Source organism: Theropithecus gelada, chromosome 20, assembly GCF_003255815.1.
Source record: "Theropithecus gelada isolate Dixy chromosome 20, Tgel_1.0, whole genome shotgun sequence".
Taxonomy (NCBI): domain Eukaryota; kingdom Metazoa; phylum Chordata; class Mammalia; order Primates; family Cercopithecidae; genus Theropithecus; species Theropithecus gelada.
The window spans coordinates 47,789,925-47,802,092 of NC_037688.1; the positions used below are offsets into that span (position 1 = coordinate 47,789,925).

General features: G+C 44.9%; 1 protein-coding gene across 1 annotated transcript; it reads left to right on the forward strand.

Annotated features, from left to right (window-relative positions):
- Positions 1-3,058: 3,058 nt before the first annotated feature.
- On the forward strand, positions 3,059-10,154 carry LOC112613858 (RNA-binding protein 34-like). Its single transcript, XM_025369735.1, has 6 exons — positions 3,059-3,108; positions 5,482-5,565; positions 5,716-5,779; positions 7,571-7,610; positions 7,874-7,992; positions 9,793-10,154. Exons 1-6 carry the CDS (start codon positions 3,059-3,061, stop codon positions 10,066-10,068), a joined length of 633 nt encoding a protein of 210 aa, XP_025225520.1. The 3' UTR covers positions 10,069-10,154.
- The last annotated feature ends 2,014 nt before the right edge of the window (positions 10,155-12,168 follow it).

Genomic DNA, 12,168 nt, shown 5'->3' on the forward strand with positions numbered 1-12,168 from the left:
GGCTGGAATGCAATGGCGTGATCTCGGCTCACTGCAACCTCCGCCTCCAGAGTTCAAGTGATTCTCCTGCCTCAGCCTCCCAAGTAGCTGGGATTACAGGCGTGTGCCACCACACCCGGCTAATTTTGTATTTTTAGTAGAGATGGGGTTTCTCCATGTTGGTCAGGCTGGCCTTGAATTCCCAGCCTCAGGTGATCCGCCCACCTCGGCTGGGATTACAGGCATGAGCCACCACGCCTGGCCTTATTTTTTTATTTTTTAAGAAAAATAAAAAACAAAATAAAATGCAGCTTTCTTCCAAGAATTATCAAGATAACCATTTTTTTTTATTTTTTATTTTATTCATTTATTTATTAATTGAGACAGGGTCTCATTCTGTTCCCCAGGCTGGAGTGCAGTAGTATGAGCTCAGCTCACTGCAGCCTTGATCTCCCCTGCTGGAACAATCCTCCCACTTCAGCCTCCTGCGTAGCTGGGACTACAGGTGTATGCCACCGTACCTGGCTAATTGTTTTTGTTATTTGTAGAGACGGGGTCTCCCTATATTGCCCAGGCTAGTCTTGAACTCCTGGGCTCAAGTGATTCTCCTGCCTAGGCCTCCCAAAGTGCTGGGATTAGGTAAAGGCATGAGCCACCATGCCTGGCTCGTGTGTGTCATTTTTCATATAAATGGTAACATCCCGCATACATTGTTTCTTTTACTTAGTAAAGATCTTGGAGATGTTTCTACATCTGTGCTTATAGATTTGCTATGTTCTTTCTTCTTTCTTTGTTTTAGAGACAAGGTCTCACTACGTTGCCCAGGCTGATCTTGAATTCCTGGATTTAAGGGATCCTCCTGTCTTGGCCGCCAAAACTGCTGGGATTACAAGTACGAGCCACTGCACCCAGCCTCTCTCTCTCTTTTTTTTTTTTTTTTTTTTTTTTTTTGAGACGGAGTTTCGCTCTTGTTGCCCAGGCTGGAGTGCAATGGTGCAATCTCGACTCACCACAACCTCCGCCTCCCAGGTTCAAGCGATTCTCCTGCCTTAGCCTCCTGAGTAGCTGGGATTACAGGCATGCACCACCATGCCCAGCTAATTTTGTATTTTTAGTAGAGACGAGGTTTCTTCCTGTCGGCTGGTCTCGAATCTCAGGTGATCCGCTTGCCTCGGCCTTCCAAAGTGCTGGGATTACAGGTGTGAGCCACTGCCTCCGGCCCATGTTCTCTTTAACATCCCCACATTGGTCCATTTCATGAATATGTCTGGTTTATCCAGCTTGCACCTACTGATGGACGTTTAGATTGTTTCTACTATTTTGATATTTTATTTTTATTTTTGAGACAAGGCTTATTCTGTGTCTTAGGCTGGAGTACAGTGGTGCGACCTTGGCTCACTGCAGCCTCAACATCCAGGGCTCAAGCAGTCCTCCCACCTCAGCTTCTCTGGTACCTGGAATTACGGGCATGTGCCACCACACCTGGCTAATTTATTTTTAAATTTTATTTATTATTATTATTTTGAGACAGAGTCTGGCTCTGTTACCCAAGCTGGAGTGCAGTGGCACGATCTTGGCTTACTGCAACCTCCACCTCCTGGGTTCATGCGATTTTACTGCCTCAGCCTCCCGAGTAGCTGGGATTACAGGCGTGTGCCACCACACCCGGCTAATTTTTGTATTTTTTTATTAGAGACAGGGATTCCCCATGTTGGCCAGGCTGGTCTTGAACTCCTGACCTCAGGTGATCCACCTGACTCCGCCTCCCAAAGTGCTGGGATTACAGTTGTGAGCCACTGCACCCAGCCATTTTTTAAAATTTATTTTTGTAGAGGTGGGGTTTCGACATATTGCTAAGGCTGATCTCGAACTCCTGAGCTCAAGTGATCCACCTGCTGTGGCCTCCCAAAGTGCTGGATTTACAGGCATGAATCACCACATCCAACCTCTTTTGCTATTTTTTTTTTTTTTTTTTTTTTTTTTTTTTTTTTTTTTTTTTTTTTGAGACTGAGTCTGGCTCTGTCGCCCAGGCTGGAGTGCAGTGGCCGGATCTCAGCTCACTGCAAGCTCCGCCTCCTGGGTTCACGCCATTCTCCTGCCTCAGCCTCCGGAGTAGCTGGGACCACAGGCGCCCGCCACCTCGCCCGGCTAGTTTTTTGTATTTTTTAGTAGAGACGGGGTTTCACCGTGTTAGCCAGGATGGTCTCGATCTCCTGACCTTGTGATCCGCCCGTCTCAGCCTCCCAAAGTGCTGGGATTACAGGCTTGAGCCACCGCGCCCGGCCTCTTTTGCTATTTTAAACAAGGCTGCTGTGAATAGCTTTGTATGCAGATCACTTCACTCATGCTTCTATCTATGGGGAAATTTCTAGAAGTGTAATTGCTGAGTCAAAGAGTATGTGCAAGGCTGGGTGAGGTGGCTCATGCCTGTAATCCCAGTACTTTGGGAGGCTGAGACGGGAGGATCACCTGAGGTCAGGAGTTCGAGACCAGCCTGACCAACATGGAGAAACCCCGTCTCTACTAAAAATACAAAATTAGCTGGGGGTGGTGGCACATGCCTGTAATCCCAGATACTCAGGAGGCTGAGGCAGGAGAATTGCTTGAACCTGGGAGGCGGAGGTTGCAGGGAGGTGGAGGCTGTGGTGAGCCGAGATTGCACCATTGCACTCCAGTCTGGGTGACAGAGCAAGACTCTGTCTCAAAAAAAAAAAAAAAAAAAAAAGTGCCGTTTAATTTTTCCACTTGCAAATATAATACACGCTTTTTACACAAATTTCAAACAACTCTGAAGCTTATAGGCTAAAAGTAAAAGAGCCCTCCCCACCACCCTAATCCTATCCTCAACAGCAGAGTTTCCTCTCTCTTCCTCCCTGGCCCTACAGCTCTCACGTCTGCAGGAGCCTTTCCTACCTGCCCAGCTCTGCCTGGCCCTGCAGCCTGATTCTGAGTCTCTCGTCCTACTTCCCCACCCATTTCTTCCCTCATCCCTCAGTAGAGACATTCTCGCCTATCCCCAGGGCCTGCACTGGGCCTGAGGCCCACAGTCAAATATAAACTATTACCACCAGACCTAGCAATGGCAGATCCCCAGCAAGTGCTTCCAAAACAGAATGTTCAAACGAAAAGGTTAGGGGCATCTCATCCAATTCTCAAGCTCCAATTTACGTAGAAGGCAACTGAGGCCCACAGAAGAGAATTGTGGCTCAGTGAGTGGGTTAACAGAGCCGGAAAGAGAAGCCACATCTCTCGACACCCTGACCAGGGATCATTTCATTCATTTAATAAATGGTTACTGGGGCCATGCAGTGGCTCACACCTGTAATCCCAGCAGTTGGGGAAGCTGAGGCAGGAGGATTCCTTGAGCCCCAGAGTTTGAGATCAGCATGGGCAACATAGTGAGACCCCATTGCTACAAAAAATTGAAAAATTAGCCGGAGGCCGGGCGCGGTGGCTCAAGCCTGTAATCCCAGCACTTTGGGAGGCCGAGACGGGCGGATCACGAGGTCGGGAGATCGAGACCATCCTGGCTAACACGATGAAACCCCGTCTCCACTAAAAAAATACAAAAAACTAGCCGGGCGAGGTGGCGGGCGCCTGTAGTCCCAGCTACTCAGGAGGCTGAGGCAGGAGAATGGCGTGAACCCGGGAGGCGGAGCTTGCAGTGAGCTGAGATCCGGCCACTGCACTCCAGCCTGGGCGACAGAGCNCACTCCTGCGCCAGCAGCCTCCAGGACTTTGTTTCAGGCCCAGCCCACACTGAACTCTAGTGTTTTAGTGAGATCATGGTGGGAATCTTTCCTGCTTGTCTGGTGTCCAGCATTTTGCCCCTGTGCTCAGCCATCATAGAGCCAGTAGAGCCAGTGCTTCCTCTGTCTCTTGTTGGAGGGAGCAGGCGTGTCCTTAGCTTCTAGCTGCTGGCTTTCCCTAAGACTTCAGCTCTCTGATGGCTGCAACAAAAGTTATGACGCTGTGGGTTATCTGGTTTCTTCTTAACTGGTAAGGGCAGGAGTGATGCACTTTCTGGCTTTTTACATTCTAGGTGGAAGTGGAACTCCAGCATTTGTTCCTGGGGGTGCACTAGGATGTGTTGGATTTGGATGTTGTTAGCAGCTGTGTGTTGTGTGAAAGAGCAGGGCTCTAGAGTCAGCTAGACTTGGTTTCAGTCCTAGGCCAGCCACTTGTTGCCGTTTCATCACAGTCATGTACCTCTTTCAGTCTCAGCTTCCTTACTCATAAAATCAGAAAAAAAAAACACCTGTTGGAGTTGTGAGATTAAATGAAATACATTAAATATCTAACTGAGTGTCTGGTATATATTAGGCATTCAGTAAATCACAGCTGGTTTAATCAATACAAAAGCATTAGTGTAGTATATTATTACAGAATGCCATGAGTCATGTCAAGCACTGTTTTCCAGTTCCCTTCTTGATGATACTCATTTGTGTAGTAGCGTTTTTGTTACTTCAAAACAGTAGGTTGATGTCTTCAGGGAAAGATCTGTGTTCATTACTAGGTCCTTTTTGCTAACTCCTCACAACCAAATTATATCACCGTTTTGCAAACCTAGTGACTTAATGAGTTTAGGCATTTAGTAACACCAGCTGCAGTCATTGACACAGGGTAAAAACCAGTCATAACATGACTCTCTGGAAAGAACACAACACCCACCAACAGTCGTGACAAAGGAGTCACATCTGAGTCTGATCCAGCCTTTGGATGCAGCTGCCAGTTTACAAGAAATACAGAGGACAAAGGTTTGTGTTGGAACTACTTGATGAGCTTGCAGTCACAAAATCCAGGCTGGGGGGAGTTCTGCAGGCCAAACAGTGAGATACAGAGATCCAGAGAAAGTTCTGTAAATTAAACAAGATTCAGAAGACATATCAGGTCAAAAGAATAGACAAGATCAAAGTATGATGTCTAAGAATAGACACTTGGCTGATAAAACCACAAAGATGTGCAGGGAAGTAGTTCCTATAAAAATGGGAATGGTGGTTGCCTTTGGAGGGAAGGAGGGGCTGCAACTGGAAAGGGCCACAGGGAGGCTTCTGAGTGGGCTACAAGGCACATTGAGCTGTTAATTCGCTCAGCTATACGTGGTTTGTGCACTCTTCTATATGGGTGTTTTACAGTAAAGAGGAAAACTCACGTCTCACAACTGTTTGTGTGTTACATACAGACTGCAGCTAAGATGTTAGTTTTTAGTTCTTGTATGGTTCTCAGGGATTCATATACATGGTCCATCTGTTTTCTCATGGTTATGACTCTTAAGAAAGTGTGGGTTGTGTCTCCATCAATATCTTTTAAGTTGTGTGTTATTTTTTGAGTTATTACTAAATATTTGTTCAAAGAGATGAAATTTCCACCCAGGAATTCTTGTCATGTGTGTTGATTAAGAGTTGAAAACAAACTGGATTTTTTCTAGTGACTTTGAGGCTAACAAACTTTACCTTGTCTCTCTTTTCTTTCTTTCTTTCTTTTTTTTTTTTTTTGGTGTAGACGTAAAATTCATCCTGATCAGAAAAATATTAATGCCTATGTTGTGTTTAAGGAAGAGAGTGCTGCCACACAGGCGTTGAAAAGGTAATTTTATCCCTTAGGTTTGAACAGAGTAATTGTCATATAAGTATGTGTGAGTGCTTTGTTTATTCTTTGGTTTCACTTTAGCATAGATGTTTTAGTAATTGAGTACTCATTTTTAACAACCATTTTCCCTTTGTATTTATAACATAGAAATGGGGCCCAAATTGCAGATGGATTTCGTATTAGAGTTGATCTCGCATCTGAGACCTCATCTGTAAGTAGTACTTGATTTGTTTAAAGAACGAAAGCTTTGTAGAGAGAAATATTTCCTTCCAGGCTTTTCCTGGAAGGGGACTGGAATCAGCAATGTGAGGGAAGCACAGAAGGAAACAGCCTATGTCCTCTGTGATTACAGAGTTGATGGCAAGAGAGGCACAAGGACTGAGGTCAACATTCCCTTCAAAAACGTAGTCCTGGCTGGGCACAGTGGCTCATGCCTGTAATCCTAACATTTTGGGAGGCCAAGGCGGGAGGATTACTTGAGCCCAGGAGTTAGAGCAGCCTGAGCAATGTAGCAAGACCCTGCCTTTACAAAAAAAAAATTAGTCAAGTGTATGATGCATGCTGATAGTCCCAGCTACTCAGAAGGCTGAGGTGGGAGGATCACCTGAGACCAGAAGTTTGAGGCTGCAGTGAGCTGTGATCATGCCACTGCATTCCAGCCTGGGCAACAGAGGGTGACCCTGTTTCTTAAAAAGAAACAAAAACATAGTCCTCTTCAAATAATCATAATTAGGTCAGTAGGTACATTAGACATCATCTGGTCTAACACTTTATAGACCAAGGTCTAGAAAGTTCAGTTATTCATTAGACAGTTTTTAGTACATACTCTGTCAGAGATACAGTTCTAAGACATAGTCTCAACTTCCTAGGAGCTGACAGTATATGTTAGAAAGGGTCGGAGTGACAGGTCATGTCACTTGTATAAGTACTGTCGTCAATGCACAGGATGATTTGTCAGCTCAGGATTGGGACACTTGACTTGGGGATATGCCAGGAAGAAGGGACAAGGCAGGTTTCCAGGGGAATAAATTTCATGATAGTCTTGAAAGATGAGGAGATAGAACTTACCCTGTGGAGAAGCAGGGGTAAAAAAAGAAAGAAGAGAAGGCTTATGTAGACCAAAAGTGTTGTAAAGGCTGAGGGCCATGTCTGGGCAGAAAAACACAGTATAAATGGTGAGGACAGAAAATAATTCACTCAGGAGATGGCAAGAGCTTGATACAATTATTAGATGGGTGAGGTGTGTAAGAGTTGCTGTTGGACAAATAGGTAGAGGCCAAATCACGAAGACCTTGTTGACTGTGCTTCACGCAGAGGAGTCTGGATTTTGTTCAGGAGCTATTCTAAAAATTTAAACTCAGAGTGACATGACCAGATTTGGACTTGAAAAAGGTGCCTAGAAATGAACGAAGGACACTTAGTTCAGCCACGGAAACATAGAGTGCATTTCTGTCGATATCAAAGCAACTTAGTGGGGAAATGACAACGACCCGGATGAAAGCCCTGGCTTGACCTGGGGACCCAGTACAGGGTCAACAAACTATGGTAGAGAGCTAAGTCTACCTGCTGCTTTTTTCTTGTTAATAAAGTTTTCTTTTGACACACAGCCACAACTATTCGTTTGTGTACTATCCATGGGCTGTTCTCAAGGTATAATGGCAGAGTTGAGTAGTTGCAACAGATTCCACATGGCCTGCAAAGCCTATATTTGCTATCTGGCCCTTCACAGAGAAAGTTTGCATGCGCCCAGTGTAGCAGGCTGTTCCTGATCACTCCATGTGTCAGTGCCAGCTGTGGACAAAAAGCCACTCCCTTCCTCTGGTACCCACACACAGTCCAGCAGGGAAGACAGAAGAAACAGAATCGAAGAACAGAATGTGTGACTAAATTAGGAGACTGGTGACCTGTCAGATATTGGGGGAAGGAGAGTGAGCGAGGATTTTCAATGACTTCCATTTTCTGGTCTAATGAGTGATTTTTATTAACTGTCTTTTTGTTTCAGAGAGACAAGAGATCGGTTTTTGTGGGGAATCTCCCTTATAGTAAGTTTGTTTAAACAAAGTACGGTTAATGTTACTAAATAAATAACAAGGAAATAAGAACTGAGTAGTAATTTAATGTTTTGATTTAAGACTAATTTTAAAGCATGCAACGTGTTTGCCATGGCAGCACATGTACTAAAAAGTATGCAATATAATGACTTATTATCATGGGGCCATGCTTAACTAGCTGTATCATTAAACATCTCCATGTTTCTGAGGAGCTCCCAACTCTTTACTTCCATTTTGGTTGAATTTGTTTTCAGAAGTTGCAGAATCTGCCGTTGAGAAGCACTTTCTGGACTGTGGAAGTGTCATGGCCGTGAGGATTGTGAGAGACCAAGTGACAGGCATCGGCAAAGGGTTTGGCTATGTCCTCTTTGAGGTATGGGAGACTAATGCATTGTCACTGTCCTTCGAAGTGCCCTGGGAGGCATTGATACTACTACGTGTCATCATTGAGAGATAACTTTCACTTCCATTCTCAAATTCCATCTTAAGAAAACTGGGCTGGGTGCAGTGACTCACACCTGTAATCCCAGCACTTTGGGAGGCCGAGATGGGTGAATCTCTTGAGCTCAGGAGTTCGAGACCAGCCTGGCCCACATGGTAAAACCTCGTTTGTACTAAAAGTACAAAAATTATCCAGGTGTGGTGGCGGGCGCCTATAATCCCAGCTACTCAGGAGGCTGAGGCAGGAGACTCACTTGAACCCGGGAGGTGGAGGTTGCAGTGAGCCGAGAATGTTCCATTTTTCTCCAGCCTGGGCCACAGAGCAAGACTCCATCTCAAGGGGGAAAAAAAAATACAAAAAATTAAAAAATTAGCCAGATGTGGTGGCTCATATCTGTAATCCCAGCTACTTGGGAGGCCAAGGCAGGAAAATCACTTAAACCTGGGAGGCAGAGGTTTCAGTGAGCCAAGATCACACCACTGCACTCCAGCCTGGGCGACAGAGCAAGACTCCATTTCAAAAAAAAAAAAAAACCGGCAATGCGCGGAGGGTTGTGCCTGTAATCCCAGCACTTTGGGAGGCCAAGGCGGGTGGATCACCTGAGGTCGGAAATTCGAGACCAGCCTGACCAACGTGAATAAACCCCATCTCTACTAAAAATACAAAATTAGCTGGGCGTGGTGGCACATTCCTATAATCCCAGCTACTTGGGAGGCTGAGGCAGGAGAATCGCTTGAACCCGGGAGACAGAGGTTCTTGTGTGCTGAGATCGCTCCATTGCACTCCAGCCTGGGCAACATGAGTAAATCTCCGTCTCAAAAAAAAAAAGAAAACAAGAAAACTGAATTTATAACCTGCCATAATATATTGCTACAACTGCACCTATCCAAAATATGTCCCAGTTCTTTCTTCATACTAATTAAATGTTTTAGATCCTGGATATTAGAAGGACTAAATCACTGAATCTTCTCTACCTTCTGTATGATAGAGTAAATAATTGACATTAAGGTATAAGAAAGTTTTATTTTTTGTACAAAATTAGTTATATTTAGTTCACTAATTTTTAACCAGTGTTTCATGCCTGACAATATTAAGGAGTAAAAGAATATACAGGCTGGGCATATTGACTTGTGACTGTAATCCCAGCACTTTGGAGGGCTGAGGCGCGAGGATTAAGGTGAGGACTTCAAGTTCAGCCTGGGCAACATAGGTAGACGCTGACTCAACAAAAAAAATATAGAAGTAAGGCCGGGTGCAGTGGCTCACACCTGTAATCCCACCACTTTAGGAGGCCAGCGGAGGTGGATTGCTTGAGCCCAGGAGTTCAAGACTAGCCCGGGCAACATGGCAAAATCCTGGCTCTACAAAAAAATACAAAAATCAGCTGAGCGTGGTGGTGCACGCCTGTAGTACCAGTTACTTGAGGGACTGAGGCAGGAGGATCACCTGAGCCTTGGGAGGTCAAGGCTGCAGTGAGCCACCCAATCTAGATGGCAGAGTGAGACCCTGTCTTAAAATAAGAAAGAAAAATTAAAAACTAAAAATCTAGCTGGTCATGGTGGCCAGTGCCTGTGGTCCTATCAGGAGGCTGATACACCTGGGATTGGATGGGGCTTATCTGTGCAAGCTCAAAAGTCGTTCTCGAATCTGTTAAAGTGACACTTTCACTAGTTTCTTTGCAGATGGGTTTCTGGTAGAAATTAATGTATTGTGTTTTCTTTTGATTTGCAGAATACAGATTCTGTTCATCTTGCTCTGAAATTAAATAATTCTGAACTCATGGGGAGAAAACTCAGAGTCATGCGTTCTGTTAATAAAGAAAAATTAAAACAACAAAATTCAAATCCACGATTGAAGAATATTGGTAAACCTAAGCAGGGACTTAATTTTACTTCCAAAGCTGCAGAAGGACATTCTAAAAGCTTATTTATTGGAGAAAAAGCTGTTCTTAAAACGAAGAATAAAGGACAGAAGAAAAGTGGATGCCCTAAGAAACAGAGAAAATAGAAATAACAACCAGGAACTGCTTTTTCTTTTCCTGCTGAGTACTGCTAATAAAAGTGCAGTTATCTGCTGATAGCATTGTCTGCTAATCATGTGTTGAGTTTTACACTTTTTTGTGGATGGTATATGTGAAATGTGGAGACTTCCACATTCTCAGTTTATTCACATTGTAATACTACCTTTGAAAGTTTTTTGTTTTTTGAGATGGAGTTTGGCTCTTGTCTCCCAGGCTGGAGTGCAGTGGCGTGATCTCAGCTCACTGCAACCTCTGCCTTCCAGGTTCAGGCACTTCTCCTGCCTCAGCCTCCCGTGTAGCTGGGATTACAGGCGCCTGCTGCCATGCCTGGCTAATTGTTTGTATTTTTAGTAGAGACGGAGTTTCACCATGTTGGCCAGGCTGGTCTCGAACTCCTGACCTCCGGTGATCCGCCTGCCTCGGCCTCCCAAAGTGCTGGGATTACAGGCATGAGCCGCCGCACCCAGGCCTCCTTTCTCTTTCTTTTGCCTGTTAAACCTCTGCTCTTAACCTTACTCCATGTGTGCTCACGTTCTTGACTTCCTTGGCACAAAGCAACGAACCTTGCTTACCCCAAACGACGTTGCTTCAGTATCCAGGCTGCTCTCAAACTGCTGGACTCAAGCCGTCCTCCCAACTTGGCCTACCAAAGTGCTAGGATTACAGGAGTGAATCACTCGTCAGTTCCAATGGGTTAGAACTCCCAGGAACTGGGGGAAAAGGCCAGCCAAATTCTTTATTACACAACCTGGTGTTACTGGAAAAGGGTCTGGATCCAGACCCCAACAGAGGGTTCTTGGATCTTGCCTAAGAAAGAATTTGGGACCAGTCCACAGAGTAAAGTGAAAACAAGTTTGTTAAAAAAAATCAAGAAGATCGGTCGCGGTGGCTCATACCTGTAATCCCAGCACTTTGGGGGGCTGAGGTGGGTGTATCACCAGAGGTTAGTAGTTTGAGACTATCCTGGCCAACATGGTGAAACCCCATCTCTACTAAAAATACAAAAGTTAGCTGTGTGTGATGGCACACACCTGTAATCCCAGCTACTGGGGAGGCTGAGGCAGGAGAATTGCTTGAACCCAGAAGGTGGAGGTTATAGTGAGCCAAGATCATGCCACTGCACTCCAGCCTGGGTGACAGAGCGAAACTCAGTCTCAAAAAAAAAGAAAGAAGTGAAAGAAGGGGTACTTCATAGAATGGTACACACTCTAAAGCAAGAGAAGGAACATGTCCACCTTAAGTACAATGTTTGTATGTAACAGCAAAAAAATAATGGGGAAGATGTGCTCTACTACAGGAGCTTGTGACAAAGGATTTTTTTGTGTGTGTTTGTTGTGAGACAAGGTCTTGGCCCTGTCACCAGCTTGGACTGCAATGGTGTAATCATAACTCACTGCAGCCTCAACCTCCTGGGATTAAGGGATCCTCCCGCCTCATTCCCCATGTAGTTGGGACCACAGGTGTGTGCCACCACACCTGGCTAAGTTTTTAATTTTTTTGTAGAGGCAGGGTCTCACCATGTTGCCCTGGCTGGTGTTGAACTCTTGGGTTCAAGCTATCCGCCCATCTGGGCCTGCCAAAGTGCTGGGATTATAGGTGTGAGACACTGCCTGGTCTTTGTCAAAGGATTGTTAATCCTCTGTAACTACTGTCTTCTGCAAGAATCAATATTTAAAGGGAAAATTAAACTAAGAATGCTTTTGTTCTTAAGATATCGAGACATCAGAACATTTCCTGGGTGTGTTAGGTAAACATTATTAACTTGTTCCCTTCCCTGTAAATACCCGGTGACCAAGAATGCCAGACTTCCTGGGAATGTGCCCCAATGGGTCTCAGCCTCATTTTACCCAGTCCCTATTCAAGGTAAGGTAGCTCTGGTTCCAGTGTCTCTGACACTGATGCTTGACTTTGATACCCCTCAACTTACAGTGTCTGTTTAATGCCTGCTTTCAGCCCACGGTTTTCCTTGTCAGAATATCTTAACTTTGATCATATATATATATATATATGTGTGTGTATATATATATAGTTTTATTGTATTTTATTTTTTTGAGACGGAGTTCTGATCTGTCACTCAGGCTGGAGTG